This window comes from Perissodus microlepis, chromosome 12, assembly GCF_051167445.1.
Source record: "Perissodus microlepis isolate ML-2025 ecotype Zambia chromosome 12, ASM5116744v1, whole genome shotgun sequence".
In the NCBI taxonomy this organism is placed as follows: Eukaryota; Metazoa; Chordata; class Actinopteri; order Cichliformes; family Cichlidae; genus Perissodus; species Perissodus microlepis.
The window spans coordinates 26228013-26255149 of record NC_140472.1 but is presented as its reverse complement, the minus strand read 5'-3'; the positions used below and the strand labels follow the sequence as shown (position 1 = coordinate 26255149).

Genomic DNA, 27137 nt, shown 5'->3' with positions numbered 1-27137 from the left:
TAAAGAGGGGCAGCCAAGAAGGAGACTTTCAGTAGGTTAATATGAGCTGTCAGGTCATGATGCAGATGAGAGGGGTGAGTCAAGCAGTTTGGGAAGTTTGATTCTACAGTAATGGTGCTGTACCCTTAGCAGTGATATCATATATACATTCATGCAGTGGTTCAGTGTTTACTGCCTCATAACAAGAATGTCCTGTATTTGAAACCAGGTTGTTTTTCTTGTGTCAACGTGGGTTTCTCCCGCACTCCAAAGACATGCACAGAGTTAATAGGCGATTCTAAATTGAGCCAGGTGTGAATGTGATAGCCCAGACAGATCCAGGTGTACTTATTTCTTGAATTATGACAGCTGGGATGGCATCGCCCACAAAAAAAGATGGCCATTATTTTTGAAAGCGTTTGATCCGCAAGATTATTTCCCAGAAAGATTAGCTAGGTCACATTCTTTCTCGATGACCCCGTGTTTCATTTTTCTAGTTAAAGAGAGACACTAAAGTGACCTTTATGTGTATGGCTGTTTGGATGCCACATTGCTTATGTAGAAAGACACAAATGACGCCAAATTATTAATGTACATGACATAATATGATTTAGGGGTTACGATAATTCTTCACTTAAACATTTAAACTAACTTTTAAACTAAAATAATCAATTTTTTAAAAATGTAATAAGGGGGGGGGTTGGACTAATGTAGTATTTGTTTCTAAATTGAGTGACTTTCTACAATTATGAGTTTACACTTATGAGTTTCTTAATTTAATTTGAGGGAATTAAAGAAAATTTCCGTTTAATGGTGATCAAATTCATATGTGTGGTTGAAAAGTGCATAAACCTACCAGCAGGACATAATCCGAGGACTTTCCCTACAAGTGGGCGGGGCTGTTTCTTCGTCAGGTTAACAGGAAATATCAGTATCAGGAAGTTGAGTGTTTGGAGATTTGTTGTGTCGCCAAAATTTGCTGCAGTAGTTTTTATTAAAGTTTTACTGATTGAAAGCTCGGATACACACAGTAAACCTGCCGTTCAAACACAAAAAAGGCGTGAAAACGCGTGAACGCTGCGTGTGGAGTCTAAGGTAGGACTCAGGAGTTGAAATGTTGACGCTTTTCTCCTTGAAAATAAAACACGAAGACTAGTTCCAGCTCATTTTATACGAACAGAGAAGTACAAAAGGAAAGTAAATTTTTGTGTGTCGGTGAATAATATTCTTATAATGAGTAAAAGGTTGGCGGTATATTTACTGTAAGTCAGTCTATGAAGCTTAAAACGAAACCCTTCAAGCATGTAGCGCCCCTGTAGTGTTTAATGGGCCTCTTAATAGTCTGCGACTATATGACAGTTAGTTTTCTTTATATACACGTAGCGGGCTTTTATTTAATAAGCTAGACTCGCCTATAGGAATGTTTGTATGTATGTTTTGTCTGTTTTATTGCAGCTGCTGTAAAACATAAACTCAGTGTTTATGTAGTTTCACAGTTTGGAGAGCTTTTATTTCATCCATCGACCCCTGCAGTCACATTTATAACAATACCGATAATACAACAAGTTCCCAATGAGATTTTTTTTTTCTTTCATTTTTTATAATAGGTTAATTAGCTTATGGGAATTCATACAGCTTTTTGTTACTTTTTTGCTGTTTAGAAGCCATCAAACTGTTGTTTCTGTATACATATGTTATCACCTACAGGACAAACACAGCATTTCTTTTCTTACTGTCCCTGACCAATAGGCAAGTTACTCATTTTACCAAATTAATGTTTTACTCTTGGACATTTTACTCTTACTCTTTGGACATTCGCTGCTTTTTCTCTCATTTTTAGTCTAGTCCTTGTACCTGATCATTTTTAAGGGAATGTTTGGTTTGTTAAGCCACTTAACAGTGACCTATGAATCATTCAAAAAGGCACCTAACCCAAAAATGAGCCAGTGTTTTGTTTACATATAACATAGCAAAGAACTAGCTTAAAATAGTATATTCAGACGCTAAAGGTCTTTTGCAAAAACACATTTGTTCCCATTCCTTTAGATGAATTTACAAACAAAACAAAACAAAAACAAGGGCAGAAATGATGGAGATAAAATGTTTATATAATGTTTTTGCATCAACTGAGTGATTCCCAAACACCTATCAGTCAAAAGGTTGGCATATTCTGGCATAGTGTGCAGTGTGTTTGAGGAAACTGGACAAGTGGAAGACAAAAGATGAAGTGGCACGACTAAAACTCATGTTCTTAGAAATGGGTAATATTCCAGCAAAGACCTGACACAGAAGCTGCGAGATGCATCCATCTACTGTTCACTGAAGCCTCATCAGAAATGGTCTCAGTGGAAGCGTGGCTATTCTTAAGGAAGGGAAATGGGGAGAAAAGGCTGAGGTATGCCAACACAAGAACTGAACTGAAAGTCAGTGGCAACAGCTCCGATGGAGTGATGAACCAGATCTGAAAATTCTGGTTCCAGTCGTCATATAGAGTGTCTACAGCCATCTATAAAACACGGTGGAGAGTCAGTCATGGTTCTGGGCTGCATTTAATGGAATTATGAACACAGACAAGTACTGTCAGACTTCGATCCATCACACTGTACCATCTGGAAAGAATCTAATTGTCTATGGCTTCATTTTTTTCAGTAATCCCAAACACTGCTAATGCTGGAAAGGCAGACCTGGGTAGAAAAACACAAGATAGGAAGCCATCGGTCGAGATACTTTCAGGCTTGTTAGAATCGTACAAACTGTTATGTTATTTTGTATCTCTATGTGTGTTTGCATGTTTCAGTTAAACAATGCACCTATTATCAGTTTTAAAAGGTATAAATATAAAAGGTTGACTCAAGACTTTTGCATGTTCCTGTACAAACCAGAAAACACTGTAGGTCTCAGAGCTGAGAAGCTTCAAACAAGGCTTTTTTTAGGCATTTGTTCGAGATGAAGCAGTTAATTATTTGCTTGAGTACTGGTTGCGTGCTCAGACAAATGCATACTTCCGTGACATTTTTCAGGCCAAACATAACATTTTAGCCTTAGTAATGGGTCATGACGGATCCACTATTTTGTTGTTTTAGGTGTAGGTGAGGAGGTCATGAATCGAGTCCCCCTGCAGCAGCCGCAGAGCTGTGGGCCCTGGGAGCTGAAGGAGCGGCTCGGCACCGGGGGCTTTGGAAATGTCACAAGATGGCAAAACAAGGTATTCACTCCACATACTTCTAGCATACTCTTACATCTTTGAGAATCTTATATCTTTAGGACATAATAGACAGGAAAGAGGATGTTTGAATAACAAACTATTACACTGACAAGATAATTAAACATGTCCTGCTGGAGTTTCTGGGAAGCCATCGGCTTTTACCACTGCTGATCAAATTTTAAAGTTAAGGTTTTGTTTTGAGGGAAATAGTCAGTTTAAAATGGAATCAAAAATGAAAGTTCACTTGTGTGTTTCCCTCTTTGTGTTTAGTAAAGATTTAAGATGAGGGAAACTTCCTCAACCTGCTGAGGCAAAGCTTCCTTGTTCCTCCTACAGCGAAAGCTCATGTAAACAGTATAATGACCGTGGAGGTGGATTAGCTGTAGGGTACAAATTAAACTCATCTTTTAGCTAATGTCTGTTTGTATTTCACTAAGATGACACTTGTGGAATTGTGTGAAAGAATGTATAAACAACTCTCACTGGATTATTTTGATACTACAGAACTCTTGAGGATAAAAATATTAGGTCCCCTATGAAATTCAAAGCTTTTTAGTTTTTAAAAGAATAAGGGATTTTCTAAACTTGCTAGTTTTCTTTAGAAAGCATAATTTATTTCTATTTGAACACAAGAACTATTATTTCATTTATTATGGTCATTATTACCACCCTGAAAAATGTTTTAGCAAGCCATAGCACAAACCAGCGTTGTGCACTGTGGTGCTTTAACTTTGTAATGTTCAATTTACACACAGTATCAAAACTTCAGCACGGGTTTAAGCTGTCACTTTGGAAAGCATCATGCCAAAAACAAAGGTAATCAGTCATCATAAGAATTGGTGATGCTCACAAAGCAGGAGATAGATACACAAAGCTATCACAGCGTTCCCAAGTTTAAATAACTGGAGTTAGAAGTATTTTCCCAAAATTTAACGAGACCAAACAGTTCAGAACAAGCCTGACAGAGGTTGGAAGTAAAAGGTTTCAACAATTCTGGAAAGAAACTGAGTGAGAGATGTCTCCAAAGACCCCAGAACAACTATGAAGACACTCCTGAATGACTTCGCCAGCTCAGGAATTATCGTCTGGAAGAAGATAATCAGTAGAACACTGCACAGGAATTGACTGTGAGGCTGCAGACCGCGAAAAACTAAATTTGTCATCTTCAAGCCAGACTGACATGTGCTAAGGACAACCTGGAGAAAGATTATGACTAATGGAAGCTCAGAAAGTGTTATTTATAAAATATGGGTCTGATGAAAAGAATGAAGGTCTTTGAACTGAACAAAAGAGCATTTGGGATTTCACCTTCATGGGTTTTGTTCACTCCAGGAAGCTCTTCTTTGTGCACTCAGCCCATGTGAAATAGTGTCTATTGTAATGATGTCACTCTAAGTCACGGGATGAAACCATTTGAAAGTTACATCACTGAACAAGAGGGCACTCTGGGAACATGACAACACTCGATTAGTGGCTCTTCCTTTTCCTATCTTTAAAATTGTACTTTAGCTGTGCTGTTGTATGACTCACATTTAATATCCTTGCATTTTTAAAGCTGGCTTTGAGCCAGGAAGTGATTTAATATAGTGCCTGCTCTGTAGTTTGCAAAGGTGTAATGATAGTTGTGTATTTTTCCATTGTTTTAGTCCAGTTCATCCATCTATTGTTTAACTGGTTATCCAACCAGGCTCACAGGCAGGCTAGCCCCAGCTGACAGTGGGCATCCATACCTATGGCCAATTTGTGATTCTTTTACCCTATTTCCCCTTCATTTTTTCATGTGACTACAATCCACAAAGGAGAGTTAAAATCATTTCTGTTGTGGTTTCATTATGAAAGATTTCAGCACTTCTCATTCACTAAATAAAGAGCTGTCCAATTCTCTGTTGGTGGCTGTAATTCAGGCTTTTATAATTGTTTTCCTGAAGCTGCACCTGTATTTTGCAAAATGTGTATTTAATAATATACACTCATTAGCCTCTTTATCAGTTGCACCAGCTCTGGCTTGGACCCAATTTTGCCTTCAGAAATGTTTTAACTCTTCGCGGCATAGATTCAACAAGGTGCTGGAAACATTCCTCTGCCTTTTTAGTCCGTGTTGACATGATGGCATCATGTAGTTCCTGCAGATTTGTTGGCTGCACATCCACGATCCACGTTCCATTCCATCTCATCTGAAAGGTGATGTGGAGGCTGCGATGTGCTGCTTTTAGAGATGCTCTTCTGCATATCTTGTCTATGATGACTAGTTATTTCTGCAGGGCTCTAGAGTGCGACCAATTTGGTCGCAAATGCGGCCAAATTTTTCAATGGTGCGACTAAAAAAAATCTTAGGTCGCACCGGTCCGACCAACTGTTCGACTAACAAAAGAAAAAAAAAAATACTCCGCAACTCTGAAAGTCTCCGTGTGGTCAACAGCAGACACGCATTATGCCTCTATCGTGGTCTAAACCAATCAAAAATAGTCAGGGGCGGGACCTCTCTGATTGGTCGTGGTCCAGATATTCGTGTAGTCCGTGTGTACGTTTGAAAGTGCAGGCAGATAGAGAGGAGAGTAGCTTGAATAAAGCGATATCGATTCATTAAATCCTGAATCGACTTTTAAATATAAATGTATTTTGCCAGAAACGCCTGAATCTCAGGTTAAAGCTCACAAAACTATTTAAGCAAACAGCAAATGAGAGCAGGTAAACGGATTCCACGCAAAGACGTAAACGCAGAGCGCGGACCCGACGCATCAGAATCAGCTTTCTCTTTCTCACCCAAGGGCACATACATGGACACGGCATCGGGGCTGAAAGCCGACAGCTCACTGACTGTGATGCGTCGGGTCCGCACTGTGTTTACGTCTTTTTTGCGCTAGATTCTGAGCTGCAGGTTTTGTCTCTCTCCAAACAAAATTCACTGAACCAGCAGCAAAAGAAGCAACAAACTACGCTTCACATTTGATAAACATCGTCATGAATTCCCTCTTACTTTTGCTATTTTGCCTCCACCACGATAAAATCACACTTCATGCACATCTCTCTCTCTCTCTCTCTCTGTGTACTTCAAGAACAGTTTTCCATCTCAAATCGTCATAAATGAACTGCCCAAGTGTCCTCTCTCCCCACTGCCTTTCAGCGGCAGGCAGCAGCAAACAGGTCGTCAGAGGAGGCCGAGATGATGATTAAGTTTAACATTGTCTACAATATTGCCAAAGAGTGCCAAAGCACTTTAAGCACAAGCACAAGATTGTTAGTTAAACATTTACAAATCAGTATTGTCTGTATGGACAGCAATCCCCCCCCCCCCCAAAAAAAGTGCACATGTAAAACTGCCGTGTTAAGCAATGCGGTTGAAACACCGGTTAAACCGTGGCAAAACGTTAGTCTAGAGCCCTGTTCTGTCTCCTCAACATCACATTAACTAAGAATTTTGACCAGAAAACTGCTGCTCACTGGATATTTGTTCTTGTTCTCTGGAAAGTGGGAAAACTCAAGTAGATCAGCACTTCCTGAAATACTCAGACTTGCCCATGACAAATAAGTCACGACAAAGTCACTTAAATCGCCTTTCTTTCTCATTCTGATGCTCCATTTGAACTTCAGAAGTTCACCTTGACCACGTCTACATGCCTAAATACATTAGGGTGCTGCCATGTAATTGGCTTACTGGATATTTGCATAAATAAGGTGCTGAACAGGAGTATCTAACAGAGGGGCCAGTGCGTGTGTCTTCCATAAACGTATTTGTATGATTTACTTCCATTGCTGTTTACAATAATCAGTGAAGCATTCAAAAAAAGAAGTTTAGCATTGTAATCACAGTGCTAATCATCGGTGCCACTGCAAATTGAACTTTAGGAGGGAGAATGATTGAGGACTCTCGTGGCACTGCCGCTGTGATGATTCAACTTCCTCTGCAGGAAAGGTTATGTCTTCCTGCATTGGCGACAATACTGTTGGCTAATAATAGCTCATATGGGAAGTGAAACGCCTTCATGAGAAACAGGTAGGAAGAAGTTGTTTCTCATTTTTGGGAAGTGATTTAATATAGTGTCTGCTCTGTGGTGTGCAAAGGTGTAATGATAGTTGTGTATTTTTCCATTGTTTTAGTCCAGTCCATCCATCTATTGTTTAACTGGTTATCCAACCAGGCTCACAGGCAGGCTAGGCCCAGCTGACAGTGGGCATCCATACCTATGGCCAATTTGTGATTCTTTTACCCCATTTCCCCTCATTTTTTTCTGTTTATCATAAAGTAGGAAATGCTGACCACTCTGTTTCTTGAATACAAAGTAGTCGTGGTAAAATATATAATTGACATTGAAGATCGCACAAAGGGTTTCGTTACGCTCATTTCCACTAGAGCAGCTTTGCATGATTCACACTTCAGATGAAGCTTTTTTCTGTCTTTTATTTGTATATCCACTTTAACTCTGTAATGCCATGCATATTATATTTGATACATGAGTTTTTGAGGCTCCTACATCATTATTGTGATTTTTATTTTTTAAATCTAATCCCAACAGCATCATATTATTATATCAATTGCAAGAAAAGCTGGATGTAGCAAATAATACAAGTGGATATAAATTATATGAATTAAAACTCATGTATCCAACTTGATATTAAATCTATTTTTTAAATTTGTTAGGTTCAATAAACACTCTAGTTGAACTTTAGTTTCAGGTTTAATGGTTCAGACTTAGTAGGTTTAATGTATTATCCTGATGTATTTATCATTTTTTTTATTTTGCTTTTACTCCTCTTTTCTCTTTCCTTCTTTTCTGTCCTAACCACCGTTTCTTTTTTTTCTTTTCCTTAAGCTTTTTGTCCCCGACATATGAACTCTGAACATTTCAGGAGAATCAGGTTGAGACATTGTCTGCAGTTGCTGTCTCTGGCTTGCAGCACAAAGCAGGAAACTATCTGAGTCAACCTCATTGCTATTACGGGAAATACTGTTTTTTGGCAAGGTTACTGCCAGGTTAGCGAATGTTGAGGCACTGCAGAGATTGTTTAACATCTCAAATGAATTGAGGACCTCTATTGGATATTGTGTAGAGAAATAAAAGGCTAAAGTTCATGTGTGAAAACAGCTTTTCAGTGTAATGTCCTCTGAAATGATGGAAGTCTGACTTTGTGTCTGTCTGTTTTCAGGACACAGAGGAGCAGATTGCTATAAAGCAATGCCGGCAAGAGCTGAGTGAGAGAAACAAGGAGAGATGGTGTCTGGAGATCCAGATCATGAAAAGGTCAGAAGCTGCATTTGAGATTATGTTGAGTGATTATCAGTATTATAACTCCATCCAAGTCCTATACAGAAACTATAACTGATTTAAAATGTGGTCAGTCACCTGTTCCCTTGCAACTACAATTTTTTTCCCCACCATTGCTTCTTGGAAGTCCCAGTCTGACTTGCACTTGTGTGCAGAATGAGCAGCAAACTGTCAAGGAAGCTTCAAGAAAAAGTCTCTTTTTCCACAGTGATGCATCTCAGTTTGTGACACATCAGTTTTTAAGAAATTGGTGATTTTCCCGTGCAAACTGAAACAGTTTGCTGCGTTGGTTTAAGGCTGTTTTTGGCATGTTAGCCTGGTTCAGTCTGACATGTTGCCGTGACTCACTTTGGTACATTCCATGACAAACTGGGTGCTTATGAGTTTGACATTTGACTTTTATGTACCCATCTGTTTAACAAGTTTCTCAAAATATAAAAACCAATTTTGTGCCCTGAAATAGTAAAAATAACACATTAGATAATTAGAACAGCATGAAAGTGAGTTATTTTGGTGACTTTGGTTATTTCTGACGTCCTAGGTGCCACCTCCTCATTTTGCTCTGCTTTGGCAGCCATTCTCTTTCCACACCAGAAGCCATTCTGTTAATGGCTTCGGTTTTGGTGTCAGGTCCCTGGATGCCGGTTTATGCGGGGTTTGATTATGTTTTGAGATGTGAAGTGCATGTGCTTTTTGTCATTTGGTAGTGCAAACACGCGCATAAAACCTTTTTTTTTTTTTCCCCTTGTCTTGCTTTAACAAGCGTGTTGTTTTCAGACAGACTCGGTCACAACCACAACCCTTCCGTGCTCCCACGCTCAACTTGGGGAAAAAAACACTGGGTAGGGGACATGGCAACCTACCATTATATTATTATAGCTACTTAACACAGATTTGCACACGAACATCTACTGAAAAACACATCACTTTGTTTTTGAGTTATAATGTGTTTATAGAGCTGGTATTCTGTTGCTTTTGCAAATGCAGAATGTCTTTTAAAACCAAGGAAAAAAACATTTCCAAAATCTCATGCAGGCTTCATCCCACTCTTCCTCTGATTGTGTATTTTTTTCCCCAAAATGTGTTCTCAAATAGAATTAAGAAAGAAATGCTTTCCAGTTCATATATAATAATAATAATAATAATAATAATAATAATAGCTTTATTTGTATAGCTTTAAAAAATAACCCCCCAAAAACTGTGCCTTACAGTTTGGATAAAACTATAAATTAAACATAAGTTCACCTGCCCCAGCTGACAGACACACAGTCAAACATACGTTCTTACATTCAGTCATACTTACACACATACAGACACACACTCTACAGCCAGAAGTAAGGGGTTAAAGATTACAGAAAAGCTGAGCTATAAAATGAGTTTTCAGCAGGTGTTTAAAACAAACTGCTGATTCAGGCTGACGCAGGCTGTTACAAAGTTTTGGTACGACAACTTCAAAAGTGTGGACCCCTCTAGCTTAGAAGAATGAAGAGGTTGTCTGCTGGAATAAATTCTCAGGATGTCTGCTATCTGTGCAGGAGCTTGGTCATGTGGATTTATGTTATTAATACAATTTTAAAATTTATTCTAATTTCAGCTGGAAGCCATTGAAGACAAGTAAGAGTAGAGGTGATGTGACCACTGGCTTGTTTTTGTTAGCAGCCTAACAAAAGAGAAGAGTCAGTGACAGTAAATGAGTTGGGGGAACATTAAAGCATGTACTTTTTTGTGATGTTTCTTAGTTTAAAGAAACAAGACTGGATGAGCTTGGAGATGCTGGTTAAAAATAATACCAAGATTCTTAGATGCTGATTCGATATTGCTGGTGAGGAGGCCAGTATAATGACTGACCACTTAAGAGAAGCTGAACACAAGAACCTCGGCTTTGTCACAGCTGAAGACACCCAGTCTTTAGTGACAGTAAAGCTGAGGTAGGAGAGGCTGCTGAGATTGTTAGCCTTGACAGAAAAGTATAGCTGTGTGTCATCAGCATAGCAATGATAGGAGATGCCTTTGAAGATGTTAAATAGATGGCCTAATGGTAACATAAATTAAAAGCAGAAATGATCCAAGGATTGAAACTTGAAGGACTTCATATGAATCCTTGTATTCCCAGAAGCAGAAAACATCCTATATTAAAGAAATATAACTATACAGCTGAATGTATTTAGTTTTGTTTGATTATTTATTGCTTTAACTGAACACTTGCATACGTGTGAGGGGAAAAAGCAAGTTATGGACTCATAATAACAGTCATTTATTATTTCAGTGATTGCTATCAGTCTTCTGCTATTCGAGTTCCTACAACACGGATTACATGCAGTACATCATTTTCTTGGTCAGTCTGATATCAGTTGGAGTCTGTTATCTTTACACTCTCCTTTGCTTTTTATATGTAATGAATACTTGAGTCAGAGGCAATCTGAAACACATTGTTTCAGTGACACATTATGAAACCACAAAGCTTCAGAAATGGCAAAGGAGGAAATTGAATCAGATCAAAAAGTAAGACTTTTAATGATCCAGAGATTGTGTGATATAAACAGTTTTGAAGGTTTTGTTATTTTGAATGCAAGCCAAGTTTTAAACATTTTTCTAATAAAGTTTAAATGAAGAACAGCACAACATATGGTAGCGTAGAGTAACTCTGATGCCAGGCGGCTTCACTGCAATTCATACAAAAAACATAGAAAAGAATCAAAGATTAAATAGTACAGTATCTATCTCAGTCAGTCATGTGAAATTACAAAAGCACTGTTTGCATATATGAAATCAGCAAATGCATCATGTTTTGTGTTATATATTAAGTGATATAAGAGTTGTGGTGTGTTCTACTTTCAAGGTCCAACTGGGTCTGAGTGAGGTACATTTTGTCATCATAGGTTAAACACAGGACTTCATCCAGAAGTTTGTGAGACTTGTCCACACAGATGCTGAACTACAGTTTACAAGGATCCAAGCGCACTTGTTGTCCTCACAGAACTGTGTCTACAATCAAAAGCAATCATAATCCCAGCCTGTGGAGAAGTTTTTTGTGTCTAATGTGGAAAAAGGTGGAGGCGAATGTTTTCTATGTAAGACAGGATATGGTAAAAGAGCAGTTCCCAGGCAAAAAAAAAAAATGCAGAAACAACAAATTGTATTTTTTTAGATATCACAATGCATAACTTCCTTAGAAATAGCTGCCAAGAACCTGTAAATTAATCAGTGCAGTCAGTCGAAACATTCGAGCGTAATTCAAGATTAATCTCTGTATATTTGCTTGGTTCTTACTGGATTTTATTGGTGCAGTGACGCAAGACAGGGAGTTTATTCATGAAGTTAACTGCATGCTTGAATAGGCTGGGCTGAAATGGGTCCCAGGGGAAAAATGTTGGGCTTTGGAAGTGGATGCAAGATAAAGACTAATATGTACCCAGGTGTTTTTGCGTTGTGCAGGGGAAAAAATGAAAGCAGAAATGAGAGTTTCGTATGAGGAAAGGGAAGGATGTTCCAGAGCTCTCAAATGCAGAATTGAAGGCATTTACTCAGACACTGAACCCAACTTTAACGCACTTAACCAAAACCAAAGAAGACTAGATTTATATCACCAAACATGGAAAAAGAAATGAAAAACTGCAAATCAATTAATTCAACTGGAAGCAAAATGGCAATAGCACTTAGTACAGAGTTAAATCTTTCAATGTTTGCTGAAACTTTTTTCACAAGTTTTTTTGAGATTGTTGATTAAATAGTGATTAAAATTTTAGCATGTTATTATAGCTTAATTCTAATATCCCCTTTTACCAGTGACAGTTTCTAAAGAGATAGCATTAATAATGAGCAGAATTGAGTTTACCTTATTGGTGCCACCCTCCACAGCACTCCCAATTTCTCATGAAACCCCCTTGGGAAGATCAATTGCCCTTCTCTGATTTGTCATTTTCTTTTGTCATCAGATCGGTTTCAGGAACATTTTAGCAAAAGATGATTTCTTGTGGTTAAAATGATAATGAATTATATTGCTATAATACATTGTACAGTTCTTCTAATTAGTTTTTCTCACTTAGGTTGGATCATGTCAATGTGGTTGCTGCCCGAGAAGTTCCTCAAGGAATGCAGAAACTGGTGGCCACCAATGATCTGCCGTTGCTGGCCATGGAGTACTGTCAGGGTGGAGATCTGAGAAAGGTAAAAGCTGGTTATGTTTGCGTGTGTATATGCATATACAGTCATGTGTAAAAGGAAGCACAGCCACTTTCAGGCCTAAGATTTTACACGTCAGGATATAATCTGAGTCATCTGGTCCTTAGCGGGTCTTAAAGTTCAGATGAACAACACATCTCACACAGTACTGTGCAAAAGCCTGAGCCATCAGTGTTATGTACAGACATACACTGAAATGCAGTAAAAAAGGTAAAAAAAATAAATAGTTTTTACAACTCTAACAAGCCTGAAAGTCAATATTTGGTATGACTACATTTATGCTTCAACATACGTGTTTATGCAATACCTGCTAGTAATAAGTGCATGCATTTCGAATGGCAAAGTTTTCTATGTGTAGACATAACACAGGCTGAAATTGAATGGATTATAGGTCACTGTTAAGATGTCAGGTACAAGTGCTGGACTGATAAGGCATCAAAAAGTTACCAGTGTCCATAGTGAAACTGTGAAAGACTACAAAAGCCAAGAGGACCACTGCTCAACTACATGTCTAAAAATATTTTAAAAGTCTGATTCCTTGGAAGCAAAATTTCAAGGAATGAGGGTTGGCTCAAGACTATTGCACATTACTGAATTACATCCTGTCATTTATTAGTAGAAATGTAGACGCTGTATGTGTAAAGAGAATGTAACAAGAGTGGTGATCATTTTAGCTGGTTTTGCTACTGTGGGACCCGAGCACCTTGCAGTCACTAAGTTTACAAGGAAGCCCTCTGTATACCAGATAATTCAACAATCAAATGGGAAGCCAACTTTCTGACAACTTTCTGACAGAAATGATCCAAAGCATAGCAGCAAATCTAAAACAGAGTGGCTATAAAAGAAAAGAATCAAGGTTTGCAAATGGCCCAGTCAAAGTCCAGATCTCAACCTGATTGAAGTGAGGCAACTTTCAGAGAGCAGAGAGCAAATGTTTGAAAACCTCAATGTACTAAAGCAAAATCTTTAAGGAAAGCAGGGCAGATTTCCTCCACAACAATCTAAGAGACCAATAAAGTCATACAGAAAACAGTGATTTCAGTCATGGGGTGTACTTAGTTTTCCACACACTGGTTCTTCAGTTTAGTGCTTGTTAAATAAATAAAGACTTAGTATAATATGTTATGTGTTGTTCATCTCAGGTTGTATTTACATATTTTGTTTAGATAAAACCTTGGAACTCAAATGGGTTGTACTTTCTGTTTCATATTACTTGATTTGATGTGGTTTAGGTCACTGGATTTGAGCCCGTAAACCTACATTTTAATAAAATTAAATAACTGTCAATGGTTATCTTCGGTTGGTAATATTTTTTCTCATTCTTAATATGAGGAAATATATGCTTTTCTTTTGAAATCTTTTGAGTCACATGTATGTATCAAGTTTAGAAATAATGCTAGTAGCACAAATTTAAAATGGTAAATGTAACAATTACTGTACATGTATGTTTTTTTTTTTTTTTCTGTTTTAAGTCTGATTTATTTGGACCAACAGTTACTCAGCTGTTTGCTCTTCATTCTGTGGGATAAATCTGGTGCAGTTTTTAATTTGAAAACAACTGAGTGTTCACCCCGAGGCCAGCAGAAGAGGAAAATGCCAACCATTGCAAACCGCAGTGTCATAAAAATTTCAAAGCATCCCAGATGGTCGAAAACTAAGCAGATGGAGCGCAAAACTGCACCATCCTTTTTTGTCAGGCTTGACACAAGTTACCAGCAGCAAAGTGCTGTAAAATGATTTGTTTGAAAGAAAAAGGCCTGAGAGCCTTTTGAAAAAGATTGGTGCTTATATGTCTGATCTCTTATAAAGATAATGTACTTAATAGACGGAAAGTAGGTTTTTATAGAACGATAAAGAAGAAAACATTCATAAAAAGGACAGAGTAATGAACTCTTGCCTGTGTAAACTTGCGTTGCATTCTGCTCCCTGGTTCGTGTCACTGAGGTGTCGAGTGTCTGTTTTTGTGCTCTCTGCAGTATCTGAACATTTTGGAAAACTGCTGTGGAATGAGGGAGGGGTCCATTTTGATTCTGTTACGGGATATTTGTAAGTATTTGGTTTCACCGCCATCTCCATCATGACTACGCTAACCTTTTAAATTGTCAGTGTGAAAGACTGATAGATTAGCTGGGAGTGTGATCTGTTCTCTGTAGTAGGGAGGAAATGGTGCTGGTGAGTATCGTGATGTCATCACTGACTATAAACCGCCATCCTCTTAGTCACCGTGGCCAGAGATCATACTCATAGCAGGGCTTACGTCAACAGTCAGACCCCCATGCTCTTTGGTTTAAACATTATACATGAATACTAACATCAACATGCACTCTGTGTTTGTCTCTGTATAAACGACTTTGAGCTAAGAAACAAATAATATTGATTAAAGATATCTCGAGTGCATATTTCACTCAAACACGTGCGCACAAGTGGACACAGACATGCAGAAACTCCTTTTCCTGTGACCACTTTGTGGACATTTCCTGATAATGAGTGATCCACTTTAAACTGTTTCATGAGCGAAAGCAGTGACCCAGTCATGTATATCCACACCCACAAAGTCGCACTCACTCACACGCGCTAACATTTAGATGCCCCAAACTTATGTTCCGCTTCAGTCACCTCTTTTTGTTGACACACCCGCAGGTTAATCACCCTTTGACGGACAATTAAAAGTGATATTAGAGTTTCAGCTGCGCTGCCTGTTACGCTTTAATCTTTTACAGCTGATGTTAAAGACTTGATCAGGTGTTTCAAGACTACCTAATTAAATTGTTTATGAAACTATTTTATTGGTTTATTAAAAATAATGTTTTTATTGATCTTTGGTGGTTTAACTTCTCACTTTGCTGTAGTAAAGTATGAGTGTGTCCCAGTGTGGGTCTCACATTTCAGATCAAATCCACAGCATGTTCCACACATGCACTGCAGCCATGAAGGTTATGACATTAGCAGATCTTATTGTCTGGCATTTTCTGAAGTTTATATATGAAACCCAGACTCTATATAATAGAGACAGCCGAGCCACCACTATGCCACCCATTGGTTTCGAGGCTACAGATTTTTAAGCTTAGCATTTTAGGTGGCTGCCATGTGGTTTTTGGTGCCAGATATGACCTTGTTTGGTAGAAAAACAAGGTTTTTTAGAGAGCTGCATAAATTGTACATCTAAAATTCACAGCTGCACATGCCTTCTTTTGGTGCCAAATTAGAGGTTAATTAATTATTAGAATTTGACTAACCAAATCTTCTTGGACGGGCTATACACCTGAGAATACAATTTTACTTGTTCAATAACTCCAATGAAAATCTCCCAAAAAGGCACTAGCTCTCAGTTACCCACAAAAAGTAAGACCAAGGGGAGCAACTGAAAGAAGATAAAGTCGCTTTTGGAACCAACCTCACCAAACGTTACTCCTCGCTTCACTTTTCAGTCCTGGAGGTTGTTGCGTAGTGAAGAAAACTGCATATCAGCCGGGCGTGTGTAGGAATGAAATTCACTAGAACTTTTCCACTAAAGAGGAAAGTAGCTTTTAGGAAGTTTGCATTACGTAAAAATAATGTGCCTCAAACCCAGTCCCAGGGGGTCACAAGCTGGTGTACTCCCAGTGCTGGTCCCAAGCCCAGATAAATGGGAGGACAATGTCAGGAAGTGGAAGAATCTGTACCAGGTCATATAAGGAGATTCATTCGCTGTGGAAACCCCTCGGGAAATAAAGGTACTTTGGGCTGCTCCCTTATGTACACAGTTTGGACCTCAGCACCTGAGAAACACAGTTTTGTGATTGGAATTATCTGTTATCACTTTTCATATGCACAAGTATGAATATACACTTTTAATGTCTTTAATATAATAATGTTAATTGACGTAATACCAACTAAAAGCCTTTCAGTTTTCATTATAGTTCTGTCTTCCATACAGCACTGTACTCTTACATATAAAAGTGAACCATGAGCCTCTGATAAACTTACTAACATTCCTCTATATCTTCACGTGCTGTGCTTTTTTCCATCAGTTGTAATGCATGCAACTACAGTTTTACATTCTTACTTAATTGTGACTCTTGTTGCTTTTTGTCCCACAGCTTCAGCTTTAACCTACCTCCATAAGAAGAGGATCATTCACAGGGATCTGAAACCAGAAAACATTGTGCTGCAGCAGGGAGAGAAGAGAGTGAGTTAAAGACCCAGTGAAGCCCTTTGGTGGGATAAATACACCCAAACCACATTAAAGAGGCTTTTTGCCTCTATGTGGTTTGTATTGAATTAGTACAAAACACTTGCCTCTGTTATGTGCACATTTATCCTTGTACTGAATATTTAATGTGGAAAAGTCCATTTTTAAACTTGAACTTGGAGTTACAAGGAACCTTTGGGATCGCCCTACTGCTTAGCTTCCTCTACGGGCCTCTCTTTTATTTTGTCCATTATGTAATAAATCATTGCTTGTTATCCTCCTCCGCCTCTGCAAAAGAGTACAGGAAAGTCAAGAATGTTATATAACCGAGGGCAGACATATTAAAGATGTTATAGATCCATGTTTATGCAAAGCCTATTGTTTATAGAATCCAAGCCAAATTTAAGTTGGCTCGGATTCTGTTAAGTTTATAGATTTGCATGAACACTTGTTTTCCTCATGCATGGTAGAGAAACTGTAAAACTGGAATACAGGCTTGGTTTATGGCTTGGAAGTTATTAAGGTACAAGTTGTTGATTTTTCTCACTCATGTAGTCGCTCAGCATTTAAAGGAACATTTCAGCATTTTGGGAAATATGTTTATATTCTTTCTGTCAGAGAGTTAGATGAGGAGTTTAATGCTGCACTCATATCTTTGCATTAAATATGACGCCAGCTGGCTCATAATACTAGAAACGAGGGGAAACGGGAACCCGAGCTCTGTTGGATACTAAGAAAATCACCACTAATGATCATGTTATACATTGTTGATCCCAAAAGATATACAGTATCAACATTAATTTGCAGTTCTGTTAAGGTTGCATGACTATTTCTTGGATTTGAGCACTTATCAGACAGCTGCATATGAATGTGCTAATGATGCAAAAAAAAAAAAGCTTAATAACTTTCATTAAACTATTCCTTGAGTGGAGCTATTATGCTTTTCCCTTTTGTTTGGCATATATGTACTGTTACATTGGTGGACGCTGGTGTTAAACATGGCCAAATGAAATTATGAAGTCACTGTCTGTAAAAGTAATCCCTGTGATCTGAACACTCCATTTTGCTCTGTAAGACATGAAAGAGAGGGTATACCTTTATTAAGGACCATGTCAGCCCCACCCACCTACATCCTGTTTAAACCTTCTGTTTTTAAGGAAGCAGCGAATGAACAGAAAGTTTGCCTTAAATGTTTCAAACAGTGGATGATCTGTTTACGATAAAGAAGTGTTATTTTGAACTGTGAATCATACAAAGGAACTCTACAAGAGTTCAAGAATAAAACGTATGTAGCCGTCTGTCTGTAATTTTAAGAACAAATAATTCTAACTAATAACACTTTTCTTCTTTCCTCTCACTCCCAATCTCAGTTGATCCACAAGATTATAGATCTCGGCTATGCTAAAGAGTTGGACCAGAGCAGTCTTTGCACATCATTTGTGGGAACCCTGCAGTACTTAGTAAGTACTAACAGCTAAAACTGTTACAGCACCCTCCTCATCACATTAGCTGAACCTTAATGCTTTTTCTTTCACTTCTTTCAGGCTCCAGAGCTCATAGAAAGGCAGAGGTACACGGTCACTGTGGACTACTGGAGCTTTGGGACTTTGGTGTTTGAGTGTATCGCAGGATTTCGGCCTTTCCTTCCAACGTGGCAACCTGTTCCCTGGTATTACCACATTTGAAATGCTCCTATATCTGAAGTTGTCATTTGTTCTATATTTGCATCAGTTAAAATAAGAAAGCGTCCAGAAAATGTTCACCATTTCAGCTTAATATATATAATATGACCAATTAATCTCAAATCAAAAGAAAAAGAACTTGGAAACAATGGAAGGAAATTTTAAAACAACAAACCTGCAGAACCAGCCTTTCATTCCTTTTTAGTCTTTATTTCGGCAGTCTGGGTCCATACTCGAGCTTAATAACTTAAACAATGTTGTTATCTAGGGTTAAGCAATGATAAGCTTTGTTGCAGATAAATATTATTTTTCCGTAACAAGATTTTAACACAGTGAATATAAAAATAAGTAACAGTTGTCAAAGACTTGCAGGATGTCAGTTGTGCCAATACCAGTGCGGCTTGTTTCTCATTCTTGCGATGAATGAATAACATGAAACTCTAGGGATGTCTGCTAAATAGAGAGGAAAAATACTCTTCCCATTACTGGAAAACCTAAGTGTTAGTGTCCAGTTGCAACCAAAGTGAAGATAAAATAGAAAAAGTACTGCACTTTTAAGAGAATAAAATATTAAACTAAATTGTATACAATTGATTTTTATGTTTTAGGCACAACAAACTCAGGCAGAAGCTGGACAATATTATTATTGTCTACGAGGACCTCACTGGGGACGTCCGCTTTTCCGAACACATCCCTCAGCCGAACAACCTGAACAGGTATGTTCATACAGGACAGACACATGAAAGTGCTGGATTTAAACTCATGTATCTCAGTCTAATGCAATAACTGTTTGGCAGTCTGTTATTAGAGAAGATGGAGAGGTGGCTGAAGCTGATGTTAAAGTGGTCTCCTCAGGAGAGAGGCAAAGACCCCAGTGCTACCCCCAGCGACTGCTTCTCCCAGCTGGAGCTCTTATTGCAAATCAAGGTTAACAGAGAAATTAATTGATTTATTTGACTGATTTATACAACAGTGTCCCTGCATTAAATAAATAACCTCAGGGACTCATAATAGTGCTATAATTAAAGGAAACTTCTGCCCAAATTTACAGGATGTGAATCTTTAAAAAAATAATACTACTAATAATAAATTATTTATTTATGTAACATTCACTTGTTTAGTCTTATGCTTTTGGATCTCCTCTGTTCCCTCAGCTGGTTCATGTCTTGAACATGTCGTCTGCAAAGATCCTCACTTATTCAGTATCCGATGATGAGACGGTGGCCAACCTGCAGCTAAGAATAGAAAAGGACAGCAACATCCCTGCAGCCAATCAGGAGCTGCTGCTCGAGGCGGGGTTGGCCTTGGAGCCTCATGCGTTGGCTACACAGTGCGCCGTAGATTACGCAGTAATTTCTAACAAAACAAAAACACACTCCTTTCACAGAATATTCTACATGTGACTAGGAAAATGTATTGATTTGTTGCTTTTGTTAATGTTTGTCTTTAGGAGATAGATGGAAGAAGAACAGACTTTCCTCTGGTTTTCCTCTTTGATCGTTCCTCATGTGTTTATGAACCTCAATTTGCTCCTCGAACTCTCCCTGAAAATATCCGCTTTGTCCGTAAGTCCAAAGATGAAACCTATTTTATCTTATGATATGATTATGATTGTGTCATTTCTGTTGCTTTCACTTTGTTTCAATTTTACAAACACTCATATGTGAGTCTATCCTTCTGTCTCTCTTTTTTTCCTCTCTTTTTTCCTAGAAACCGACCCCAACTACGTTCTGGCTTACAGCCCTCTGAGGAGGACTTGTGGCCAAGCGTGGCACACCATCCGCTCTCTCAAGGAAGACTGGCAAAGACTGCAGCAGGGGCAGAAAGCTGCCATGTAAGATGTACACCAGCGCACATGCAAATCTCGTAAACATGCTTCTATTTATTTAAAAAAAACATCTTATCCTTTTTCTTTCAGCATGAGCCTGCTGAGACACAACTCTTCACTGTCCAAACAGAAGAATGAGATGGTGTCCATGTACCAGAGACTCATTGCCAAACTGGATTTTTTTACCACCAGCCTTCACATAGACATGGATAAATACCAGGAGCAGACAGCCACAGGGATCGGTACTGTTACAATATTATGTTGGTAGATAGTACACTTTACACTGCCACTACCAGGACTGCATTAATCTATCCTTAAAGATGCACCTTCTTTTTTAACTCTCTTTATGAACAGTCAGATTTAAGATAAGGAATGTATTATAATTACTAGCAGAAATGCTATAACTGGTATTGGTCAATAGAACATTGACATTATATTTTTATTTATTTACAATTATTTATAATTGATACTTTCAGACAGCTAATAAATATAAGTATCTGATAATGTGAATTTATAGTAAGAATAGACCGCGGATTCATACATTGTCAGGTATATCATCCTTACATGTTCTTTCACTTAAGCTATTCAGGATAAGCATATCCCAGCTGTCATGGGACAAAAGGCAGAGTACACCCAGTCTTCTGCAGGTTTGCAGACTGTGCCATTGCACTGATAGAAACAACCACGGTGGTGCACCACCATGCTCTGTTAGGTTAAAGTGACTAGACGTTAGTGCTGTTTGACTGATTAGCACCTCTTCGGAGGGGGGGTTTCCCAAAAACCCGAAATTGTCCACTTATACTTGTGACAAGTTTTTACAATCCACATAAAGGTTTTGTTATCCAGTTAATTTCTGTTGAATACAGGTAGTGGAAATAAGCTTCATACATACAGGGCGTGCCCTTAGGGAGCTCGGTCATTCAAGAGGGGCTTAGAGTAAAGCTAATACTCCTCCACATCGAAAGGCGGTTGGGGGTGAGGTGTTTCAGGCGTGTCTGGGAGAAGTCCTGGGACACAGCTGGATTGGAAACAACTCAATGTCCCCAGGTAGTGATACCCGGTTTAGCGGCAGAAAATGAATGGAAAGATAAAATCGACCAGTCAACAACAATGAGAGCATAAACAGTTCTTAGTTTCAGTTAAGGCCAACATCCAGAAGTTTAGTTTCAGACTTTAACAGGAATTAAATTAATATTTTGGACAACAGTGGTTAATTGTTGTAACACAGCAGAATTTTTTTAGTTGTGATTTCAGGGTTTTGTTGGGAACACGATGACCATATTGGAATGTTGTGGGGGATGTGTCCCCTTCAGTGTGCGTATCCATTGCATGTATTGAACCTGGAGCTTGGTGGTGTCTATAAATGTCTCACTGTCTCCAAAGAGATATTATCAGTGAGATATTATGCAGACACGTTACACTTGTAATGAAAGCTGAGTTTAAGGATCGGTATACTCCGACCCATGAGTACTCTATACTTAAGTAATCATGCAATAATGTAGTACAGAGTATTCAGGGCTGGGAATGTCAGTATTCTGGCGTCACAGCGGGTGTGAGATAGTCTGCAGTTATTTATGGCTTAATTTGGTTGTCTGTGGCTTTTACCTCAGGGGGAAACATTTATCCAAACTTGTCTGTCTAGAACAATGCAGTTTGCCACTAACTAATGACTAATGTCTTCTTACATTTTTTTAGCATCAGACAAACTGCTGGGTGTGTGGAGAGAGATGGAGCAAACTGCTGTCAGCTGTGGTCAGGTAGATTTGACTTTTTCTCTCTGTGCATAAAGAGTATTTATGTGTGTTTCAATAAGACTGAAACGTGTGGCTGTTTCTAGGTTAAGGTGAGTGAGTTGGAGGAGGAGATGATGCAGCTGCAGCCAGACATAGTGGATGTGCAGCGGCAGCCATGGAGGAGTGGAGAGGCCTTGGATACACTGTAAGTTTGAACCAAGCTTTATTGTAAAAAAATACATAAAAATAACAAAAGTGACTTCTCTGTGATCTTGGATCCTGCTCTCCTCCCCTCTTTGTTCCTCAGTGAAGGAAAAGCCATGGAGCTGTTCCGAAAACTCAGAGAGAAGCCCAGAGGTTTGGACTATTCATGCTTCAGTTCACTTTTTATTTAACAGCGGTCACAGCATCTCCTTGTGAAAATAAACCTCCTTTGACATTGTTTCAGTTTGCTCCCTTTTCCTTCCACAGACCAGAGGTGTGCAGGAGACAGTCAGGAGGTGGTGCGTCTAGTGGTTCAGGCTGTGCAGTTCTATGAGAAGAAGCTCAGAGATTTCTACACACACCTCAGGTAGTCAAACACATTTTAAATCATTAAACAATATGCACTGGTGAGCTTTCATTTGGAAACTTTTGCTATTAAACTCAAGATCCATTATTTGGTGTTGAAGAGCAAAGTTGGTATCAGTTTTCAAGGATACTTATCATCAGGCTGGGAGAACACAAAGGCATTCCCAAGCCAGCTGAGCAATATAATCTCTCCAGGGTGCTGTGCGTTTGGCCTGGGTTCCCCTCCTTGTGGGACATGCCCAGAACACCTCACCAAGGAGGCATCCTTGTCGGATGCCCGAAACACCACAACTGGCTCCTTCTGATGTGGAGGAGTGGTGGCTCTACTCTGAGCCCCTTCCGGATGGCCGAACTCGTCACCCTATCCCTAAGGGAGAGGCCAGGCACTCTTCAGAGAAAGCTCATTTCCGCCCCTTGTATCCGCAATCTGGTTCTTTCGGTTACTTTCGGTTACCTAGAGCTCACAACCATAGGTGAGGGTAGGGATGTAGATTGACCAGAAAATCGAAAAGGCTTTGCTTTCACGCTTAGCTCTTACTTCACCACGACGTACCAATACAGTATCCACATCACTCCAGCCAAAGCACCAATCTCCCACTCCTATTTTTTCCAAAAATATTCTGCATGACTTTACATAATCCCAACCATTGGTGGCTGTCAAACTGGACCCATGCAAAAGTACAGATGAAATAATGTTTAATGATGAATCAGTTCTGTGAAGCCTTCTGGTGCTATGGCAGTCACTATGTTTCCATGAAGCCCAACACTACTACCAGAATTCTAGCAGAATTAAAATGTTCCACAAACTCAGCTCAATGAGAAAAAATGATCTCAAACTGATCAAAATTTACAGTTTATGAAAACTGGTTTCAAACCTTAAACCTTTTTATAAACCAATCAGAAGAATAGCTGTTTCATGTGAGGAAAAACTGATTACACTCAAGCTGTTTTGCTTGTGCACATAAATGGGGATGTGTGCCAAGCGTGGCAGCTTCTCAGTTTAATTTGAATACAAACTCTCGTGTAATTAACGAATCAACAGGAGCTCAGCAGTGACACCTACTGTGCTGAACAGCTGATACACATAAATATTTGGGGTATTAATCAAGCAAAAAGACAAATACACTACATATTCGTCATTTTCATGCATGCTCTATGTTCCAGTTATATGTGTCAGCACGTTAGCTACACGGGTGCTACACCTGCTTTGATGTGCAGAAGTACCTGCATTAAAATGTATTTTAAGAGCATAAGCATGAGAATGTAAGTTGACAGATTTACAACACCTAATTGTGGACATACTGAGATTTTTAACAAATAAACTCCAAAATTCTGTTTTTATGTGTTATGCAGTAAGACTGCACTGTGCCGCCAGCGTGTGATGGAGTTACTGCCAAAGGTGGAGGGCGTGGTCCAGAAAATGGCAGAAAGCGAACAAGTGCTGATGAGTCTGCAGGAGAGACGACAGAGGGAGCTGTGGAACCTGCTCAAAGTCGCCTGTGTGAGCAAAAATGACCTGTTCACAAACACAAAGACACTTCCAATTCTGATCATATACACTCACCGGCCGCTTCATTAGGTGCACTTTGCTAAAGCTTATTTAGAATTACATTTTGAGAAACACTGGAGATTTTGGTCCATGTTGACATGAAAGCGTCACACACAGAGTTGATGCAGATTTGTCAGCTCCTCATGATCCGTGATGTGAATCTGGAATTCTGAGATTTTATTATGTTCAGTAAATAAATTTGAAATGATTTGAGCTTTGTGATATGATGCATTATCCTGTCTGAAACAACATACTCAGGTAGACTGTGGCATTTAAACGATGCTCTGCTGATGCTGTGCCAAGATAATATCCCAACACCGTTACCCCACCAACAGCACCAGCAAGCCTGACACGTTCAAAGTTCCTTGATTCACCTTTCTTATTCATTCTGATGCTCAGTTTAAACTTCAGTAGGTTGTCTTACACAAGCCTAAATGCAATGAGTTGCTGCCATGTGATTGGCTGTGACTTATTTATGTTAACGTCAGTTGAATAGTTGTACTTAACAAAGTAAGCACACAAAATACAATTTGCTTACAGTTGTAGCCAGTAGTATATGTGTAATTTCTGTCTACTGTGATTATCAAGAGTGTTACATTTACTTTATCAGCTAACATTGACTAAAGTCCATCATCTTGTCTTACATAGAGTAAAGTTCGCAGTCCAGTGAGTGGGAGTCCTGATGGATTACGTACCCCGTCGTCAGTACTGACTCCCAGACACAGCTTACAACAACTGTAAGTGCACTCTCTCTCTCTCTCTCACTCTCTCTCACTCTCTCTCACACACACACACACACACACACACACACACACACACACACGTGAGCACTGGGATGTGAGGGTAGGCGTCCATTCAGACCCTAAAATTAATGATTGTAATATTGTTGAGATGGTGTAGGCTTACGTTTATTTTTACATGCCTATACATGATGACTAACCAAAAGAATTTTAAACTAATTATATATTGTGGGATTTTGTTTAAAGACAACTTTTCAGAACATCTCAGATAGCACAGACACATAACAGGAATCCTAACAAAGTCGTCAGAGGAATGCATGAATAACTTTGGGTGTGTTTGCAGTGATGAGTCTCTTGTGGAGGAGAGCAGGACATTTGAGAGCCGCCTTCAGAGTTTGCTGCACGACACCATCCAGGAATCCGAGAGCAGTATGGAGGTGTGCAAACAGATGCATAGCAGCTGCATGGAAGTTTTTTGTGATTTTTTTTTTTTTTTATTGTTTAACTAAAACAATCACCTTTTGTTTTTGTCCTAGATGCTGAGGGAGTGGACGTGGCTGCGTGGAGGCCAGGATTTCTCCAGTGACCTCTCATAAACTGAGTTTCCATCTTTGCGGATATGTAGTACTCTGCTGCCTCTGTGTGGATGGGCTGTCAAATTACACATGGGATGTACGATGACAGTCTGAAGTGGAAGTGTAGCAGTTTAAAAAAAAAACAAAAAAAAATCAGTGAGATTGCTAACACCTTATTGGCTTTGTGAAAAAGAATAATTAAATCTATGTTCAGGATTAATGTCAGAGAGATTAATTGGAGTGTCATCTTTCAGCTTAAACAGAACATTCTGGCTGTAATTCCAGTAAAGATTAAAATCTTAATCTCATATTACATATTTGTACATTCCTATAGGCGTATGGTTTATGAAGCACCTTGCACAGTTCTGACCCAATATCTGCATACAGCATGATTATTGTAAATAAGCTTTTGCTGGATTTGTAAGACGATCGCTTTCTTAGTTTCAGAACTAATTTTGTTTCATCGTGATTGTTGGTCTTTGGAAACCACAGATGTTATTCTTAACAAATGTGTGCCTTGAGCTGCGTGTTCATATCTGGAACACTACTTTTTATTGCAGGTTTTATTTGGTTTAAGGATGTGATTTAGAATTGAAAAGAGGTCTGTTTTAACCGTTTGCTCAGTAACTGTATGAATGTGTTTTTAAACCCACTTATGAATGCATGGGGAAATGAGGAATATCTTCAATAAGAGGAACATGTATCAAATACAGCACAGTCCAGTATGCCATGAATAACTGCAAGTGTTTTGTTTATACTGTTGAATTGTTTTGACATGCTGGGTATGGCAATATTTTATACATTTTTTTTAATCATTACCTTGAAACAATGAAAAAGAAGTTAAATGTGTGAATTTATCAAAACTGTGAATTACCACAAAACTAACATATTACTCTGGTCTGGTGCTTTGGCCTCATCACAATTGTTTCCACATTTTTCTTCCCGTTTTCATCTTAAGCCCAACAATTAAAGGTAGTACTGTAAAGATCACACAAGGTGATGCTTATTATCAAGTATCTCAGAATTATTTTGTGTACAGACTTTATGCTGTTAAGATTGTAAAAATGTCAAACAAAATTAAATCTTGACTCTGGTAAGCAGGTTTAATGTGACCTGGTGTTTTCTTTGCTTCATTTCCAAATAATTTGTTTGGACACGAGGACGCTGATGGCCTTGACTGTTTTATTGTGATTAAGAAAAATAATATACAGAATTAGTGCTTGTAGTACTCTGCCATCCCCTGAAAAGAATTGGTACATCCCATGATTCATTAGTCTGTAGAACTTTTAGCAGCAATAATTTGTAACCTAGTAATGCAGGTATTCCATCTTACTTCCTTTAGTAATCTTTTTCTATACAATTGTCTCTTGAGGAACTGAGGTTTGCAAAACATTTGTTTTTGCACAGCTCTGTGTATAGATCTCTACTTTGACTCTTTTAAATCATTGTCTCCTTGAATGACTATCTCATCCAAGCTTTGGCTCTCAGAGGTCCTCACGTGTGACTAGAATACTTTGTTATACACAGGTTTATTCAACTTGATGGCTGCAAGGTTCCCAGATCCTGTGGCTGCACCACAAGCCCAATTCATCACCCTCCCACCACCGTGCTCGACAGTTATGAGGCGTTTGTGCTGATATGTTGCGTTTCGTCTTCCCC

General features: G+C 38.8%; 1 protein-coding gene across 1 annotated transcript; it reads left to right on the top strand.

The window, feature by feature from the left end:
* Window positions 1-897: 897 nt before the first annotated feature.
* On the top strand, window positions 898-26580 carry ikbkb (inhibitor of nuclear factor kappa B kinase subunit beta). The gene is made up of 22 exons (XM_084945636.1): window positions 898-1074; window positions 3063-3184; window positions 8330-8424; window positions 12495-12615; window positions 14607-14676; window positions 16710-16798; window positions 18172-18261; window positions 18346-18470; window positions 19092-19199; window positions 19281-19410; window positions 19638-19832; window positions 19934-20048; window positions 20194-20317; window positions 20402-20553; window positions 22007-22068; window positions 22149-22249; window positions 22352-22401; window positions 22516-22615; window positions 23968-24115; window positions 24812-24900; window positions 25247-25340; window positions 25440-26580. The coding sequence occupies exons 2-22, from the start codon at window positions 3080-3082 to the stop codon at window positions 25497-25499; spliced, it is 2223 nt and encodes a 740-aa protein (XP_084801762.1). The 5' UTR covers window positions 898-1074; window positions 3063-3079; the 3' UTR covers window positions 25500-26580.
* The last annotated feature ends 557 nt before the right edge of the window (window positions 26581-27137 follow it).